The sequence below is a fragment of the Mus pahari genome, chromosome 9 (genome assembly GCF_900095145.1).
Source record: "Mus pahari chromosome 9, PAHARI_EIJ_v1.1, whole genome shotgun sequence".
Taxonomy (NCBI): domain Eukaryota; kingdom Metazoa; phylum Chordata; class Mammalia; order Rodentia; family Muridae; genus Mus; species Mus pahari.
Window position 1 is genome coordinate 53,137,948 of NC_034598.1, and position 16,529 is coordinate 53,154,476.

A 16,529-nucleotide genomic window follows, 5' to 3' on the forward strand; every position below is an offset into this window, starting at 1 on the left:
AGTGAAAATCAAGACAACTGAGAAGAAAATTTACCAACAAAACTAACCAGTAACCCACATTTGTGTTTGTGTATATATACAAAAATTCCGTATAAATTTGTGTATGTACAAAAAATACACAATACACACAAGCATACATATATATGTAAAGACACACACAAACACAATACATACATGCACGTATATATGTACATATACATATATATTCTTCTGCTAATGTATTTAATATGCAAAACAAAAGAAGAAAGGAAGGAGGGGGAAAAAGGCAGTACAGAGGACAAACAAAAGGCAAAACTTTCCCTGACTAAAACAATAATGATCTGTCATGGGTACCTAGGTATGCAATATCTGTCTGCCTAACTTTCTAGTCTTTTACCCATTGTCCCCAGTATCTTTGTAATTCCATGTAAATTAGTGAATCAAAGCAAGAAAGATCGAATGTTGAAAATTCTCCTACTTGATATTTTTTGCATATTTCTTTATCTCACATATAAATATAAACGTGTGTATAAAATTTTCATTTGCATATATTCATTTTGCCTGTGTACTAGGTTAAACACAGACATAAATTAACTGAGTGACACTGTGTAGTAATCATATATACTAAAGGCAGTTAGTTATTCTTGGTGAGGGTGGGGGAGATTTTTCATTTCAACCATAAGCAGAGGTTCTCAGACCTCTTACTACATATTAAAAACAATAACAAATTTAAAATCACATAGAGTTCTGTTTGGAGTTAAACATTCTTTCTATCAAGGCAACAAAAAAATGTATAAATGAAGTAAAATAAAGCTGTAAGTTGTTATTCTAAAACTAGGAACTTTGGGGTTGTACGGACCAGTCATTTATTGGTCTGTCTACTCACAATCACATCTGATGCATATTCCAGGATACTACTGTGAAATGTCACCCATGCACTTTTAAAAGATGAGAGTATATATGCACACTTTGTGTGAAAACTGACAGAAATATCACTAAACCACCCTTTGAGATCATGGTATTACATCAGTGTGAGCTTCTGTGTTGTGACAAAATATTATGATTTTTAAATGATGTTATTCCCAAGGGAAAGACAAGATGAGAAAGGAGACAGCTATACCCTGCACTATCTTCTGTAGGTTCATGTGAATTTTAAACAATTTCAGAATAAAGAGGCATTTTCAAAGATATCTAAGACACGATATTGATGTAAACTTCTTCTCTCATGTGTTTCCTAAGGTAAGCTATACTTACAGCTTTTGTTATGAGATGGATTTTGCATTTGTGTTCACAGGTGCTTTGCAGGCGAACATCACAGGTGTTAATGCCTGATTTCTCAGTTTCCTGAGAAGCAGGTCAAACGTTAGAACCTTATCCAAATGGAAAGTTAAGCACAGAACTTTATTAAAAGAAGATTGAAAAATTCGTCAGTTTCCATCTAAATTCAGAGTTGTATTGGTTACTAACTAGGGCACTTTTAAAATAAGGTACCAGATTTTCCAAATTGTACTTGTGAAAGTGAGTGTCCATTTTATATTCCAATTTTATTTATTTTTTTCTGAACAGTCACAACATTAATCTACTGGGAATATCCTAGTTCATATATTTGAAATTCCATTTATTTTTTCTATTGATACGCATGTATTACACTTTTATATTATACAGAATTTCCAGTGTTGTTGTAAATGACAGTTTTCGCAGTGAGACGCATGATCCATAACTTCAAACCAACCTAGGATAAACTAATAATACCCAAAATGATAGTTTTTCATTTTGTACCAAAGAAAGTAGTGATAATTTGTTTGGCAGAGAAAGTCCAGCTTAACTGTTACTCATTTCATGTTGACCCTGTGTAGAACTGACCCATTACAAAACCCACGCAGAGCCACCCAGTTGGTTTTATGCAATTAAAAGTGAGGCAGGATCACTTCATCCCACACTTTCATGAGGCAGTTGACTTTCAATCAATATTAAAAGTGCCATTTTCCAATTTAATTTTTTAATATATTTTTGCACTTTTAGCTGCTCTTCCCACTAAAGGTCCTAGTTACTAAATGACCCTTTGAGTATTGTTACAGACTAACAGATACAAATTCTTCTCTATGAACCTCCATCCTAGAAACCAAGGTTAACTGGCTTTGTCAGTGAGTTCTAGAAATACAAGAAGTCCCAAACATCTTCACTTTTTTACTAAAATGATGGACCACCTAATAGGATGATCTGTGAAACATCTTTTGATCAAGCTAAAATAATTAAGACATGGAAAAACCCTTGCCTTTATATGCCTTCAAACTATAGATTTACATGGTATTATTATTATAGGGTGACAATTCAGTACCCACTGTCCCCTTCTCCCACATCACAAGTGAAACAAAATAAATGCAGTACAAAATTATACATTCTGTAATAACTTAGAAAAAGGTAAATCAATGTTTAAGGCCTTTAAACGTATGTAAGAAAAACCACGAAGAACTAAAAATCACAAGTTTTAGGATGTGAAAATATGGACAAAATACTGGCCAAGAATTGTTTGAATGGAACAACCATAAGTGAGTATTTAGACCTTTGTGGTCAAGGAAAATCAACAGGTTTTTTTTTCTTTTTTTCTATCCACAGACTGAACAAATATATAAGCATTCAAGCAGTCATTGGGATTGAGCAAGAGACGATCTTAAAATGAGATAGAAAGAAATGTAAGTGATGAGAAATCAGAGAAACACATGCATCCCTGGTGGTTTTGTTTGTTTGTTTGTTTGTTTTTAAATCAAAAGCTCTCTGCTAACTTGACTGTACACTGATGATTTCCTTGATGGAAAAGAAAAGAAAATATAAAAAGGAAAGTACACTTAAAAAAAAAAAGGCCAACCCTGGAAGGAAGGGTGCACTAGAGGCACAGAGCACTGTGTGATGGGAATTGGAATCCAGTCCTAACTACTACCTGCTCCACTGCCAGAGAGCTGCGGCCACGCGTTAGCCTTGGGGAAACGAGTCAGGTCGCCTACACATTCTTATATGAGGGGTATATTCAGGTCACTGTGATTTGCCAATGATTATCATTATCAATGGATAAATACTTCTATTCCTTTCACAGAGGCAAGAGTAAGACATTAAAACATGTAGGCTTTCAGAGTTTCAAGATTAGAATACCAATAAAATTGTCTCTGTCTATGCCATGCCAGAAGAGTTTGCAAAGGGAACGTCATCAAAGCTGCACATAGTCCTACTAGACAAGGAACAAAGAAGTCAGGAGCACATCCATGACAGGACAGTGAGCTTGGGAGACAGCTTCAGACACAAGAACAGTCACAGCTGAAGCAAGGAGCCTTAAAGGTGACAGTCTCTGGTGTCAGCCCAGAAAACCAACTCTATCCCAGTTCCGTGAAGAACAGTGTCCCCTTCCCTCAGAAGTGTTGTGAGCCAAGCGTAGTTCACAGCCAATAAAGTCTTCAGGACCCAAAGTTCACTTCAGATTTCTGTAACATCTTAGTTTCACTAAGAAGTGGATGAAAAGCCACAGAATCCCTTGGAAATGGATTTTCAATGTCTCTTCTAAGCAGTATAAAAATCTTCAAGGTCACTGCAGGAGCCCAGCTTCTATTCTTGTGTCTCCATGAACACAGCCATGAGTATTATTTGATTTAAGAGTGGTTAATGGGTTACCTGGAAAGGAAGGAAAAATATGATCAACACTCTATAATAAAGCTACAATTTCAGTACTAGTAAACAGTAACTAATAGTTACTAGGTGGTGTTCACTGTAACAAACACATCACTGAATTCTCTGGTTCACCCATGTTCACATACTTATAAAGACAGGTGAATGTTTTCCTTCTGTCATTTTGAAATATTCTTAAAGCAACTTCCATTATTATTTCAAATGCTAACTATGACAAAGATATCTGCTACTGGCAACAGTTTCTTTGTCTGAAGTAGAATGAGTCTGAGAATCCTCTCATTTGTGAGGACAAGGAGGTGGCTGTAATCTGTAGACCTCTGTGGAGAAACAACTTCGGTTGCCGGAGTTCAGTCAGAGGATGCTCTCAACCCTTGAAGACTCATTCTACATAATGTGTTCTCAAAATAGCATTAAAAACTAGGGGGTTGCTATCAGAACCTGTTATATGTTCTATAAAAATATTATCTCTATATGATCAGAAGAATGTTTGTGGAAGCAAAGAATGAAGAACAGTGCCATGGCTTACCAAATTTCAAAGTGTGCAGATCTTCTCATAAAACTAATTGTATTTTTTAATGCAATTTGGATTAATTAGGAAGCTTTACAATAAATCTCATAACTATTAATATGACATGTATGAAGAAAATGAAAGGAATGTGTTGTGAATAAACTATTTACATTTGCAGAAGTGATATAAGAAAAGAGAAACCAAAACAATTGCTGTGTTAATGCACTCTCCACTTTACACTAATATCAGATAGGCTCCCCTGAGAAAACCCCCTAGAAATTATTCTCCATCAATGGATATTACAAAATGTGATGTTTTAAAATTAATGTGAACACCTGGTTTTATTTCATTAAGTGACACGGCTGCTTAGCCTTTGATAAGGTGGTCTTTTAAAAGGCTGCTTCATTTTGTTGTTTTGTGACATGCTATGAAAATAATGGAAGTATGAAACTCAATAATAAGGTAATTCTAGACTTTACCCTACCATAACTAATCTCAAGTTGTACTACAAAAAGACATGCAACATTCAAAATATATTTGAAACAAGAGGACAGCTATCTCGTTTTTTGTTGTTGTTGTTGTTTTTGTTTGTTTGTTTTTTGTCTTGGGCAACTGCTACATATCCAATTGCCACCCTTCACTGAGTGGTTACAGCATGAAAGGCAGTTGAATTACAGAGACCATGGAAAGTGGAAACATCTCAGGAAGAACAGAGTCTCAACAGGCTGTCTGCCACTCAGTGTTCCTCCCACACAATCTGTGAAGGGCTCCCAGAAAGCAGGTATAAAAGCGAAAAGGGAATAAAATATTATGTCTATAGATAGACATAGGAATAGATGCTAACGGAGATGCTGAGAAAGTATTTTCACAATAACATTTGAGTATATGAGTATAAACTCTATAATAGCATAATCTGTGACTATCATTAGCTGAGAAAGGTTCGTCTATATTTTCTTCAACTTTTTTCCTCCTGGTTAGAAAAATAATTAAGTGCAACCTGGGGAATATATTTGTAAAACTGGTGTTGAAACAACAGGAAAGGTAAATACTGAGAGAGAATTGATGGATTTCTGGAAGGAGTTAATGAAGCAATGAGGCAGGATACTGGAGATAAGACAGAGAGCCGAAGAGCATGGCCTCTAAGCTAAGAAGGCAGGGTGGGTGCCCAGCCTCTTCGAAGCCTCAGCTTTGAGTCACCTAAAGGTTACTTTGAGATTCCCATAATTATTTCTTTATCTGAAGGTAAATATTTGTTACTGTTGGTTTATATAAACCTTTGGGAAGATTCTGTTGGTCTTTTGTGTATGAATTAAAGCCTTGTCTTCAGATAATTTAAAAAACAAACAATATTAAAGACCTCCTTAAACAAAACCAGTGTTTCCTGCATCTCTGAAGGTCTCTCTGAGTGCATGTATATACATACCCATTAATAAATATACATATCCACACAGACATATATATGCAAGTAAGTATAAATATATACACACACAAATATCATAAATGTATAATCTTTTAATGCATTTTGTCTCTTGGTGAAAAATAATAGCTTAAAAACCCAAAAAACTTAAGCATGGCCATAAGGGGTAGTTGTATAGAAATAAGAACTATATAATAAGTATTGACTGAAACATAAAGTATTTCTCCTCACATTGGGATTTGTACAGAATTCTTAGTTCAATCCTTTTCTGAGATGAGGAGTATCCAACAAAATAATTTCTAGTTTCAAATGACAGTGGGCAGTCTATTTTAGACTTGATCCTTCTATTTGATTCAGACAGATTATAGTTAGACATGTGGCACTCTGGATTGAAGTAAATGTGGTGGGGATACTTTCAGACTGTATTTCTCAGTTTTCTCATATGTAAAATGCAGATGATGATGTTAACATCTGCTGTGAGGATTGAGCAACGCAATGCTTGTAGAAACATCTAGTTTTGTCGGCATTAAACACCACGAAATGACAATTTCAGATATGAAAGCACAGACATTGAAATAAAATGGAAGAAGTCTTAGACAGAAATCCTGGTAAGTCTGAGGGCTACAAATGGAGGTAAACTCAGGGTCTGCCCTTTTCAATATAGAATAAATTATGCATATGCGCATATATCAGGACACCCTCTGGAAACCTCTAGTTTTACACCAAATATAATGCCAAAACCTGTAAGACATACAAAATTTCAGATATATTTCAATATACTGTTTTAAACATAAAACAGCATCACGAGTATAGATAACCATCTCCAATTTAAGTCACCTAATATGCACAATTCACAGGATATTTAAAAAAACGAAATCACTACAACTGAGCAAAGGGAAATCAATCATTTAACAATTTCTGTGCTCAATAAAAAAGTCCAAATGATCAACTTTAAATTCTGGCTTACTACTAGATGAAGATAAATACTATATCACCTGCTGTAATCTATAAGTTGGGATTTTCTGGCAATATAAGAGTTCCTCAAGTAATGTGTACACAAATTGAGCATTTTAACAAGGAAATTTTATTAAGACACCACATACCCTATTTTTAGAACTAAAATATAACACTTTATTCTAAAAGTTTATGTTTGATAAGATATCGAACAGTAAAATCTTCAATTCCTAAAATAATCTTAGCAAGTTTTCACCTATTATAATAGGAGGTTTCAGGATAGAAATATTTCAGTGGCTCCCATATATGCTTTCCACTTTCTTGTTCTAAGGGGCTACAGACACAACATGCTGTATGAGGCAAAGAGATAATTCCGGTTTTACACCATTACCACATGTCATAATTGCTGCTTCAGAGCATCTACCTGCCTTTGCAGAAGTCATGTTTCATACAGCTGTTCTTCACACAATCTTACTTGATGCCTATTGGCTGGTGTGCTCCATGCAGGCATTGGACGGGTGGATCCATGCGAATGAAAAAGTAGCAATAACAATAGTAATGCAGTGTCAAGCGCAAAGCTATGTTTAAGTGACTCTCAAAGATGAAGAAGCTAATGTGATCATAAACCTGGTGTCAAGGACCGAACCATCTGTTATACCAGTCCAACAGATCTATTCCAGATATATGCTTAGATTCTTAGATATGTGTGTCAAATCTATTCACCACTTCAAGAAAATAAAAACAAGCAAACAACACGTAAGATACTAATTAATTCTGAAATGAGTGAAGTCAGTTATTTTATACTGTCTGCACTTTATGCTTTGAATTCTTCAATGTCCTCCATTTTTCTTCAAATTCAACAATAGAAGGACACTCAAATCTGTTCTTTCTCTAAGTGTTTACAAGTATTTAAGCAATGTGGAAGAATCTTAATATGATATATTCATAAGGTCTAACTCTCCTTGCTTCCTAAGTTCTACTCACTCGGTAAAAATTGGGAGCAGAGCCTTGTGGAAGACAATATGGAAATAGTGTGACCTCTGCAGGAAGATTTTGGGTTCAAATCCAGGCCCTATGGCTTTCAAAAACTAGGACTGAACACATTATTTAATCTTCACATGTACAATTATAGAACAATATTACTTCGTTGTAATACACTCATTTGTTTCTGTAATTAAAGCAAAGATCACTTACAAAGAGTATACCCCAATACATGCATTTAAAAATTAGCAGATGGCATTAGTGATAATTCTCAAGTAAGACACAAAGGTGACATGTAGAGTTCTCATCAGGCAGTGTTGTTGCTGCTTGTTTATGTAGAAATACTGATTGACTGAATTGAGATTATTGGCTTTGTTTGTTTGTTTGTTTGTTTTGTTTCCTATAGTAACTCACCTTGCAATTTGTTTTTTGAGTAATATTGTTTTTTAAAGACATCTGTTAAGAAATTCACTTTCTTTGATAGTTTTGGGTAAAATAAAATGTCTTTTCTGACAGTTTTGGTACAAAATCATGATGAAATGATTGATCTGTGGCCCCAGGCTGTCAGTTCTGCAGACGATTTGATGTGATTCAAGGTACAGATCAGACTTGAAAATCTGCATCCTGTGACCATGAGCTAAGAAGTAGAGACCTGTGCTAAGGACAGTGTCAGGCAGTCAGTGTTTATAAGGTAACCACCTCTGACACGTGTACCCTAAGCACTGAGCTAAGAAGTGTAGACTTGCATGTGCTAAAGACAGTGACAGGCCCTCAGTAGCATTTACAGTGTAACCACCACTTTTCAGACACAATCATTTTAACATGTCCCATACTAAGTTGATTGACTCTATGTGCATATGGAAAGTACTAATTAAACTCAGCAAGTTATAGTGAAAAATAAAAACCATTATAAGGCATCCATATATACATAGAAATTTGTTTTGCCCCTATTATTAGGCATATATTATGCATCCTCTCAGATTCTTATCTCCCTTCCTTTTCTACCCTTTTCTTTGTATTTTCTGTGAGCCATGTTCCATAACACTTTGTACACTGGACATATATTTAAGGAATCAAGGCCACACTTTATCCAGAAATAAAACCTGCAACATGATTATACAACAAGGAAATGCAGATGTGAAGATGTCCGGCTATACTGAGGGTTACTCCGATATCTCTGATATCATTATTCTTCAATGGAACACGAGCTAAACACCTTTGTTCAGGTTGCAGTTTGTGTAAATTTGTGAAATCACTTCCAGCTCTGGGCATCATCACCGTGACTCTTCTGCTGTTTACAGAATAACGTATTTTCTCCAACATAGTCATTAAAATCTTGTTATAGAGTACTGAGGAATAGCATTTACATCCTTGTCATTATAAGTCCCATACACACATTAATGGGGAAGATGCTGTGTTTGAGCAGTAGAGTCAATTTCATTCCAATGGGAGTTAAGTTTTCTCTAAAATACCCATGTCATTAGCAAAACATTTATTTTTGTACTAATGAACATGTTTTATTTAAGCAAGTGGAAAGCGGGGAAGCGTGGAAGTATTTCTGAGAGAAAGAAGCAGGTTTAAATGCAATCTGTGTCCAACCTTTATAATAGCTGCTTAATAACGTCCCAAATAGACACAATTTAACACTAACACTCCAGCAAATTTAGCTTGCTCAATAAAGGCCCAAGGAGCAACAGAATCCCTTCATAATCTTAAGTGCTGCTGTGAATGAACTTTTCCTTCCTTGGAACAGAATTGCTGCTCACTGCAAATGAATTTTTTTAATGTACCTCTTACAAATATATGAATGCAACTCCTGCTCCACTATCTGTACACTAAATGTGCAATTAAAATGTTTTTATTCCACAGTAACAGAGTTTTTCATTTAAACTAGAGAAAAGCTGCCATTAATTTGGCCATAACTGTATATGAACATACCCTATCTCAAAAGCATGCTATATAATAAGGTGTCACAAAGCAGAAGATACCTGCCTGTCAAAAATATGCATGTACATACAAGCTACCCAAGATAGCTTTCAGGTTCTGATGACAAGGGATTACACAAAATGGGAAATAAATCCTTTTCATAATTACACTCATATACATATTTAAATTAAGTATATATCTTACTTCCATTGTAATACATGTAGTGTCTGTAGCTCTGAAAAACACTGTATGTTCATAGCACAGCTTAACTTTTCTTGCAGAGAACTGTAAGGCTGGATCAGTCTTGACATTCGTTCTAACAGCTGGGATAGTGAAAGCTGCTATTCAATACTTCAGCACAAGCAAGCATAACTACTGAATGATCTTGAACTATGCTCAGCTCATCTTCTCACTGCATTCTTGAACATTTTAACAGACTTGGGTAACTCAGAAGACTCATTTAAGATGACCCAGAGCATTTCAGACAACTGCAGACAGCTAACTAATTCTGGTTACGTATAATTGGGGTGAGCTCGTCTGGAAACATAGGTGTGAAGATATGCTGGATGTGGCATAGAGACCTCTGCTCTTCCGACAGAGTCACTGCAGCAAATGAGAAGAGCTGAGACAGCTTTTGCATGAGGCTAGGGAGACTGTTTTGCACCAACACTGCTGCCTGCTAGTTTTAGAACTTTAAAGTCTCTTGAATTGGTCGAGTTCTGAGCTGCCAACCTTGTCACATGGACTGAGTTCCTCACTCCTCTTTAGCCCCAGCTAATACGATGCCGCTCTGTATTTAATTTTCTGAAAGATGTGATTATTATCGTATATAACAGCAGCACTAGGGAATTGTTTGCATGGACAGAATATCTGGGCTTTTCGAGCTGTGCAAATGAAGTCTTCCTGTGGGAGCCCTGCTACATGCTTCCTGGAGCCGATGAGTGTGAGTTGTATCTTACAAACCACTGTCCCTTCAATACAGACAACTCATCCTTAGTTTGCATTAGCTATTAGCAAATGAACTATGCTTCATTTTGTCATTCATTGGGTATCTAATAAACACCGCCAGCATTTTTCAGAATGTGTTAGCGAAAGATGTCCTTTACTTCTCCCCCACCCACCCAACTTGCATATTCTCTGTTTCTGGTGGAACACAGTCACAGAAAAACAGTAATAAGCTTAGATGATGTATAGAAGCAATCAGAATGAGGATAAATATCTTAGAAATTTTAAAAAAACTTAAGAAAGGAAAGTAATTCCTGAGGAGAATCTGGGTAGGTTTTTTTTTACCGATAAGAATTATATATTCTAGCACCAGAAAGTTTAGAGACCATAAGATTTTTTTTTTAGTTCAATTGGAATGTGCCTCACCTGTCAAATTTGATATTACATTTGTTTTTTAGGATTCACCTCTCATTTATACAGAATAATTTGAATGGATAGTTTTTACCCACTTTCCACAGTAAGTGTTAGCTTAAAATTTAAGCCTAGTCAAGAACTATACTCCTCAATGCTTTCAGTTTCGCTGCAGTAAAAGCAAATGGGAGCAGTAATAAAGTACAAAGACTGTGCTTCAAAATAAGTTTGTAGCCAGCAGGACCTGGGGAAAGAAACTGGACTTGAACGCATCCTTTGCACTGGTTTAGGATGCTAAGAACATTTTCTTTTAACTTCTGGTTGGTTTGAGTTACGAATGAAATGGCCTTCTGTAACATTTTCACACACACACATATATGTGTGTGTGTGTGCGTGTGTGTGTGTGTGTGTGTGTGTACTTGGTATAGATATGTATATATATATATATATATATATACATACATATTTATCTGTGTTGTATATATACATATATGTGTATATGATTATATGGATATATGTGTGTTTATATGTGTATATATGTATAAGAATGTGTGTGTATATGTGTGTGTATGAGAGAGACAGACAGAGAGAGAGAGAGACAGAGAGAGAGACAGAGAGAGAGACAGAGAGAGAGACAGAGAGAGAATGAGACAGAGACTGTTTAGGCTGGGGCACAACACAGCTTTAAATGTAGGTAAATTCCAATATATAAAGACTAGATTAGGTAAGAAATATGTCTGGATTTGGCTTATGGAGATTAAGAGAAAGCCCGTTGTCTCAGGGCTTTTCATGCAAATTTATAAACAATATGCAGGTTGAACACTGACAGACGTTCAGGAGCAAACAGGGTTTTATACTTTGTTTTCTATTCTAAGGGCAGTGGCACCGCAGAGCCCCTGGTGGCGACAGCATAAGGTTCATCAATGGCAATACATTGGCTCCTTCACCACAGGGACTTCATCCAACATCCAACACGGGGGCTTTGTGAGTCAGTTCAAGGCACAATGCTTCTCCCCCGGTTTTTAAAATCAAAAGCATCATCGCTTCCTTTATTAACCATAAAGTCACTTCTCTGCCCTCTGGTCTCTAAAATTGTACCGATTTTGTTATCTGTCTTTGAAATCAAGTACCTGGAAAGCTACAGTAGCCACAGTTCACCCTGTTAACACGGGTACACACCTGCTGCTCTGTGAGAAATGAGGAGACAGGCGCTCATTTCTGGGGTTGTCTGGACTCTTTACTTCTCAAGGAAACTTCTGCCCCTTCCTCAGAAGCCGACCAACACTAGGATTCGCCATAACTACTGCTCCAGTGTGGAGCCAGAATAAGTTTGAATGTGGAAAATCAAAAATTGTCATCAGGCACAGCAGAAACCTTCTCCCATTCCAACGTGAAGAGTTTTACACGTTTGCCTAAGGAACAAACACATGTCAGGTACTCCACTGTTCAACAGATCACAGGATTAAAAGCCGGAGAGAGAAAGGGAACATTTTAACAAGCATAAAGGGACAACAAGACAATAAAGCCCTTTGCTTCCAACGAAGCTCACAGTGGGAGCAGCACTCTATTGCTCTCAGAGGATTATAAATGCTTAGTGTGCTGAGTTTCAGAGGAACACACACAATAAGTGGGGCTAACTTAAACAGCTTTTACAAGCAATTTCGACGGAGACTGTAAATTTTTCTTTTGAATAGTTTGGGAGACTTTCTACACAAACCGGAAAAAAAAAAAAAAAGTGACATTGAATTCAAGCAAGAAAGAACAAAGAACTCAACAGATAAGTGTTTTAACATTAAAGGGTCAAAGAATCATAGAAACATTATGTGGTAGCACTCAGATGGAATCCTAAGATTTCATATTTGCAGTCTTATCCATTCGTGGGCTTATCTGAACATCCATGCCTGCAGTAATTTAGAGCTTGCTGATGCATAAACTTGAATCATTCACACTTTAGGGCAGGTAAAAGAGATCAAGCCCTTTAACCAATGTTTAAGTTTCACCACCCATGGACACTTGCCTTTCCAGCCAGTGAAGCATTTGCCTTCACAGCTCTTTATTTATTATAAATCCTATAACACCCATTAATGGTCTGCATAATACCCATGATATCTTCAGTAGTAATTATGATACTTTATGCATTCTTCTTCAAAGAAGATTTTATATATATATATGATTACATAATATGTGCATATAACATACTAAAGTATCATATATGTGTAATTGCATAATAATTTGAGAAAAATATAAATCGTAATGTTATTCACAATAAATTATATAAAGGTGAAACTAGTCATTGGCATCAGGAAACAGAGAGGTTATGATAGAGCGAGTCAGATATAACATTGCCTTCATGAATCTGAGAGGATAGAGGAGTTAAAACTCACTGTAGAAAAAAGACATAATAGAGATTAAAGATAGTTTATAATTTAAGAATTGCTTAGAGTTATTGAACATGAAAAACATTACTTTGACTATTATTGATAACTTTGGCCTCTCCTTATCAAACTAGAAAAGGTAATATTAAGGCAAAGTGCAGGGTGGGGCAGAAATTTTGTGGATTGATCACACATCAGATTATATGACTGTATCTAGGCATGTCTAGATTTTTAGACAATGGGTAGTGCCATTACATACAGTAGATGCGAGTGGCAGATGGCAAAGAATGAAACTCAAGGCAATGTGGAAGAGTTTCACCTAGGCATGAGCAAGGGAGATGCACACTCATGTCTTCCCGATGCTCCATGTCCTTTACATTATCAAAACCATCTTTTGTGTGAAATAGTATATAGTTCTCTGTTAATCACATAGCTATTGTCCACCCATTTTCCCCTCTTCTACTTCTACCCATCCTCTGAATCTGTTCACAGTCCCTTTTCCATCATCCCTTCTGTAGGCAAGGACTGTGCTCCATCTAGTTTGTATAAAGGAAACACTCCCTCATCGCTCTTGCCCCTTCTGTATCCTCCTCTTTGCCACCATCACCTGACATCTAAAATGGCATCATACTACAGAAAGAACCCCAAATATATGAAACATAAAATCCTCCAGAAGTAGACCAACCCACCAGCTTCATCTGCCTTTCTTTGCAAAGGCTCCACAGACACACATTTAATACTCTTCTAAGTTCTTGTCCCCAGTCATTGCTCCTAGTCTCTGTGCACATTTACTACTGTGCTTGATTTAAAGCCCAAAGGATAGGAGATAGCTTCAGGATCCATACATTCAGAAATTTATCTACACTTAAGGCATAATTCATTACATTAATATGATTTATGAACTATGAGCTATGGTAAAGCATGAATATTAACATATACTTCTTTCTTTATGACTAAGAGGTATTCCTGATATCTATCAAATGAAAGATTAAAACAATGGAAGGATATGTGTGTACGGAGGAATGAATAAAAAATGAATGAATGAACACACACACACACACACACACACACGTGATAAGCATTAGCAGCTTCAGAATGAAATGGAATTAATATTTGGATTCTCCATAAACACCCAGAGGCATGATCAGGTGACCGCATAGGCCACTTTCTCAGCTACTAATTTTCATAGCGTTATTCTCATGGTCCTGTATTTTTAGAATTTGAAATTATAGATATCTATGGGTCCTGACATTCAACTTCACTTTTGTACCCCAGATATTTAAATGTATTCTCATTTGGAAAAGGTCTGATTTTTTTAAGACAAAATTAATTCATGAAAATAATAATGCAGGAAGATAATAGCAATCTGTGATGCTTTAATTGGTATTAGACTAGCCACTTGGGATGTGGAAAATGTCCAAATAGATACATCAAGGTTTGTACTGGCATATTTATTACAGTTAATATTTCAGTTATGAATTATCCTACTTTTAAAAATGCACTTCTCTCTCGAGTAATTTCCATACTGCTGCCTAACATTGTCAGGGAGTTTTTCTACTGGAATATTTTCTGGTGGCAATTATCCTATACCTAGGAATCATAATTCTCTTGACCAGCATGGTGGTGCTGTTCAAGCTGCATCAAGTTTCCTACAGGGGAACACATTGAACAAATGATAAAATTATTGAGCCCTCCACCCAAGTAATATGGTTCATATAAACACATTCACATAGAGAGTGGAGGGACAGAGAAAGGGGACTGGGGGAGAAAGGGGGGAGGGAGAGGAAGAGGGGTAGAAGAGACTTAGATATATTTGTTATTCAGAATATCTGACATCTTTCCCTTACTTTCCCCCCTAAAACATGAAGGCTGACTTTTTTAAAGGAATCTTTTTTCCCCCACAAATTACAACATGGCTATCATATTTCCCACTTCTTTTCCTCTCTCCAACCCTTCCCATATTCCCTTTCTTGCATTCTCAAATTCATGATCTTTATTTCATTAATTATTATAACCTGGCTGGCCTGGAGCTCATAATACAGTTCACTCTGGCTTGGTACTCACCCACAGAGATCCATCTGCTTCTGCCTCCTGAGTGGGAATGCACTAAAGTGCACATCACCATGCCTTCTTGGGTCTGCACCCCCCCTTATTTTGTTTGTTTTTTGCTCCCTTGCCTTCTTCTGGCTCCTTTTGTACTTTTTGTCTATTGCATCTTTAGTCGGCTTAGCGGTCACGTGGTCCTTTATGACTTTCCTATAGTTCTGACAGAGCAGTGGTTTCACATCAGTGTTGTGGATTGTTTTTTGTTGTTGTTGTGGTGGTGGTTGTTGTTGTAGCTATTGTTTTTGCTGCTCTAGCTATGTATCTTCTTGTGTGCCCGGTTTGGGGTTTTATTTTTCTAATTGTATGGTTATGTTTGGTATTTGCAAAGTTGGAAAATTATTGAGTCTAGAACTAATTTTCTTCCAGACGTACATTTGCCTTTCTCAATGACATTTCAACAATCCAGTTACCCCTCCGTCCAGTTTGAGGTATTAGGGTGATTCAGACAGTACTCTTCAGGGCTACCTGCACTGGGGGTATCTTATCAGAAATAAGGTGAGCTTGACCTCACTACCTGCTTGGTGACTGTGGTTTCTTATGAGAGTCTTCTGGGGTCTGCCAGAAAACCCATATACTTTCAATGTCTAAGACTTCCTGGTGTGACATTTCCCTCCCTGGGACAGAATACTCCTAGAATCAGATTAGTCTTTCTAGAACGTCACACATTCCTACACATTCTACTCTTCCCCTTCTCGTTGGCTTTCTGACATCAGAACACATACAATTTATACATACTTTATCTTTAAAAAAAGGTGTGGTGGGATAATTTGAAGATTTTTCTTTTTTTTTCCTTTTTTTTTAAAAAAAAAGATTTATTTATATCATATGTGTTCTTTTGTAATTGGGTTACCTCACTTAGGATGATACCTTCCAGATCCATCCATTTGCCTAAGAATTTCATAAATTCACTGTTTTTAATAGCTGTGTAGTACTCTATCGTATAAATGTACCACACTTTCTGTATCCATTCCTCTATTGAGGAACATCTGGGTTCTTTCCATCTTCTGGATATTATTTTAAAAAAGGTTACTATGAACATAGTGGAGCAGGTGTCCTTATTACATGTTAGACCATCTTCTGGGTATATGCCTAGGAGTGGTATTGCTGGATCCTCTAGTAGAACTATGTCCAATTTTTTGAGGAACTGATAAACTGATTTCCAGAGTGGTTGTACCAGCTTGCAGTCCCACCAACAAGGGAGGAGTGTTCCTCTTTCTCCACATCCTTGCCAGCATCTGCTGTCACCTGAATT

The 16,529-nt window shown here is 36.5% G+C and overlaps 1 protein-coding gene across 4 annotated transcripts in view; it reads right to left on the bottom strand.

The window, feature by feature from the left end:
- Positions 1-1,508: 1,508 nt before the first annotated feature.
- The window catches only part of Tafa2 (TAFA chemokine like family member 2), a 465,253-nt gene continuing 450,232 nt past the window's right edge, over positions 1,509-16,529 (bottom strand). For 2 of the 4 annotated variants that reach the window (XR_003844525.1, XM_029542619.1), the window contains exons 5-6: positions 11,976-12,208; positions 1,509-3,639 (exon numbers count right to left, since the gene is read on the bottom strand). Coding sequence is in view for 3 of the 4 variants with exons in the window: in XM_029542619.1 (XP_029398479.1) it covers positions 12,197-12,208 (12 nt within the window). In the remaining variant the exon portion in view is untranslated. The remainder of the gene's footprint in view (positions 3,640-11,975; positions 12,209-16,529) is intronic. The other 2 variants (XM_021204972.2, XM_029542620.1) reach the window with 1 other exon arrangement.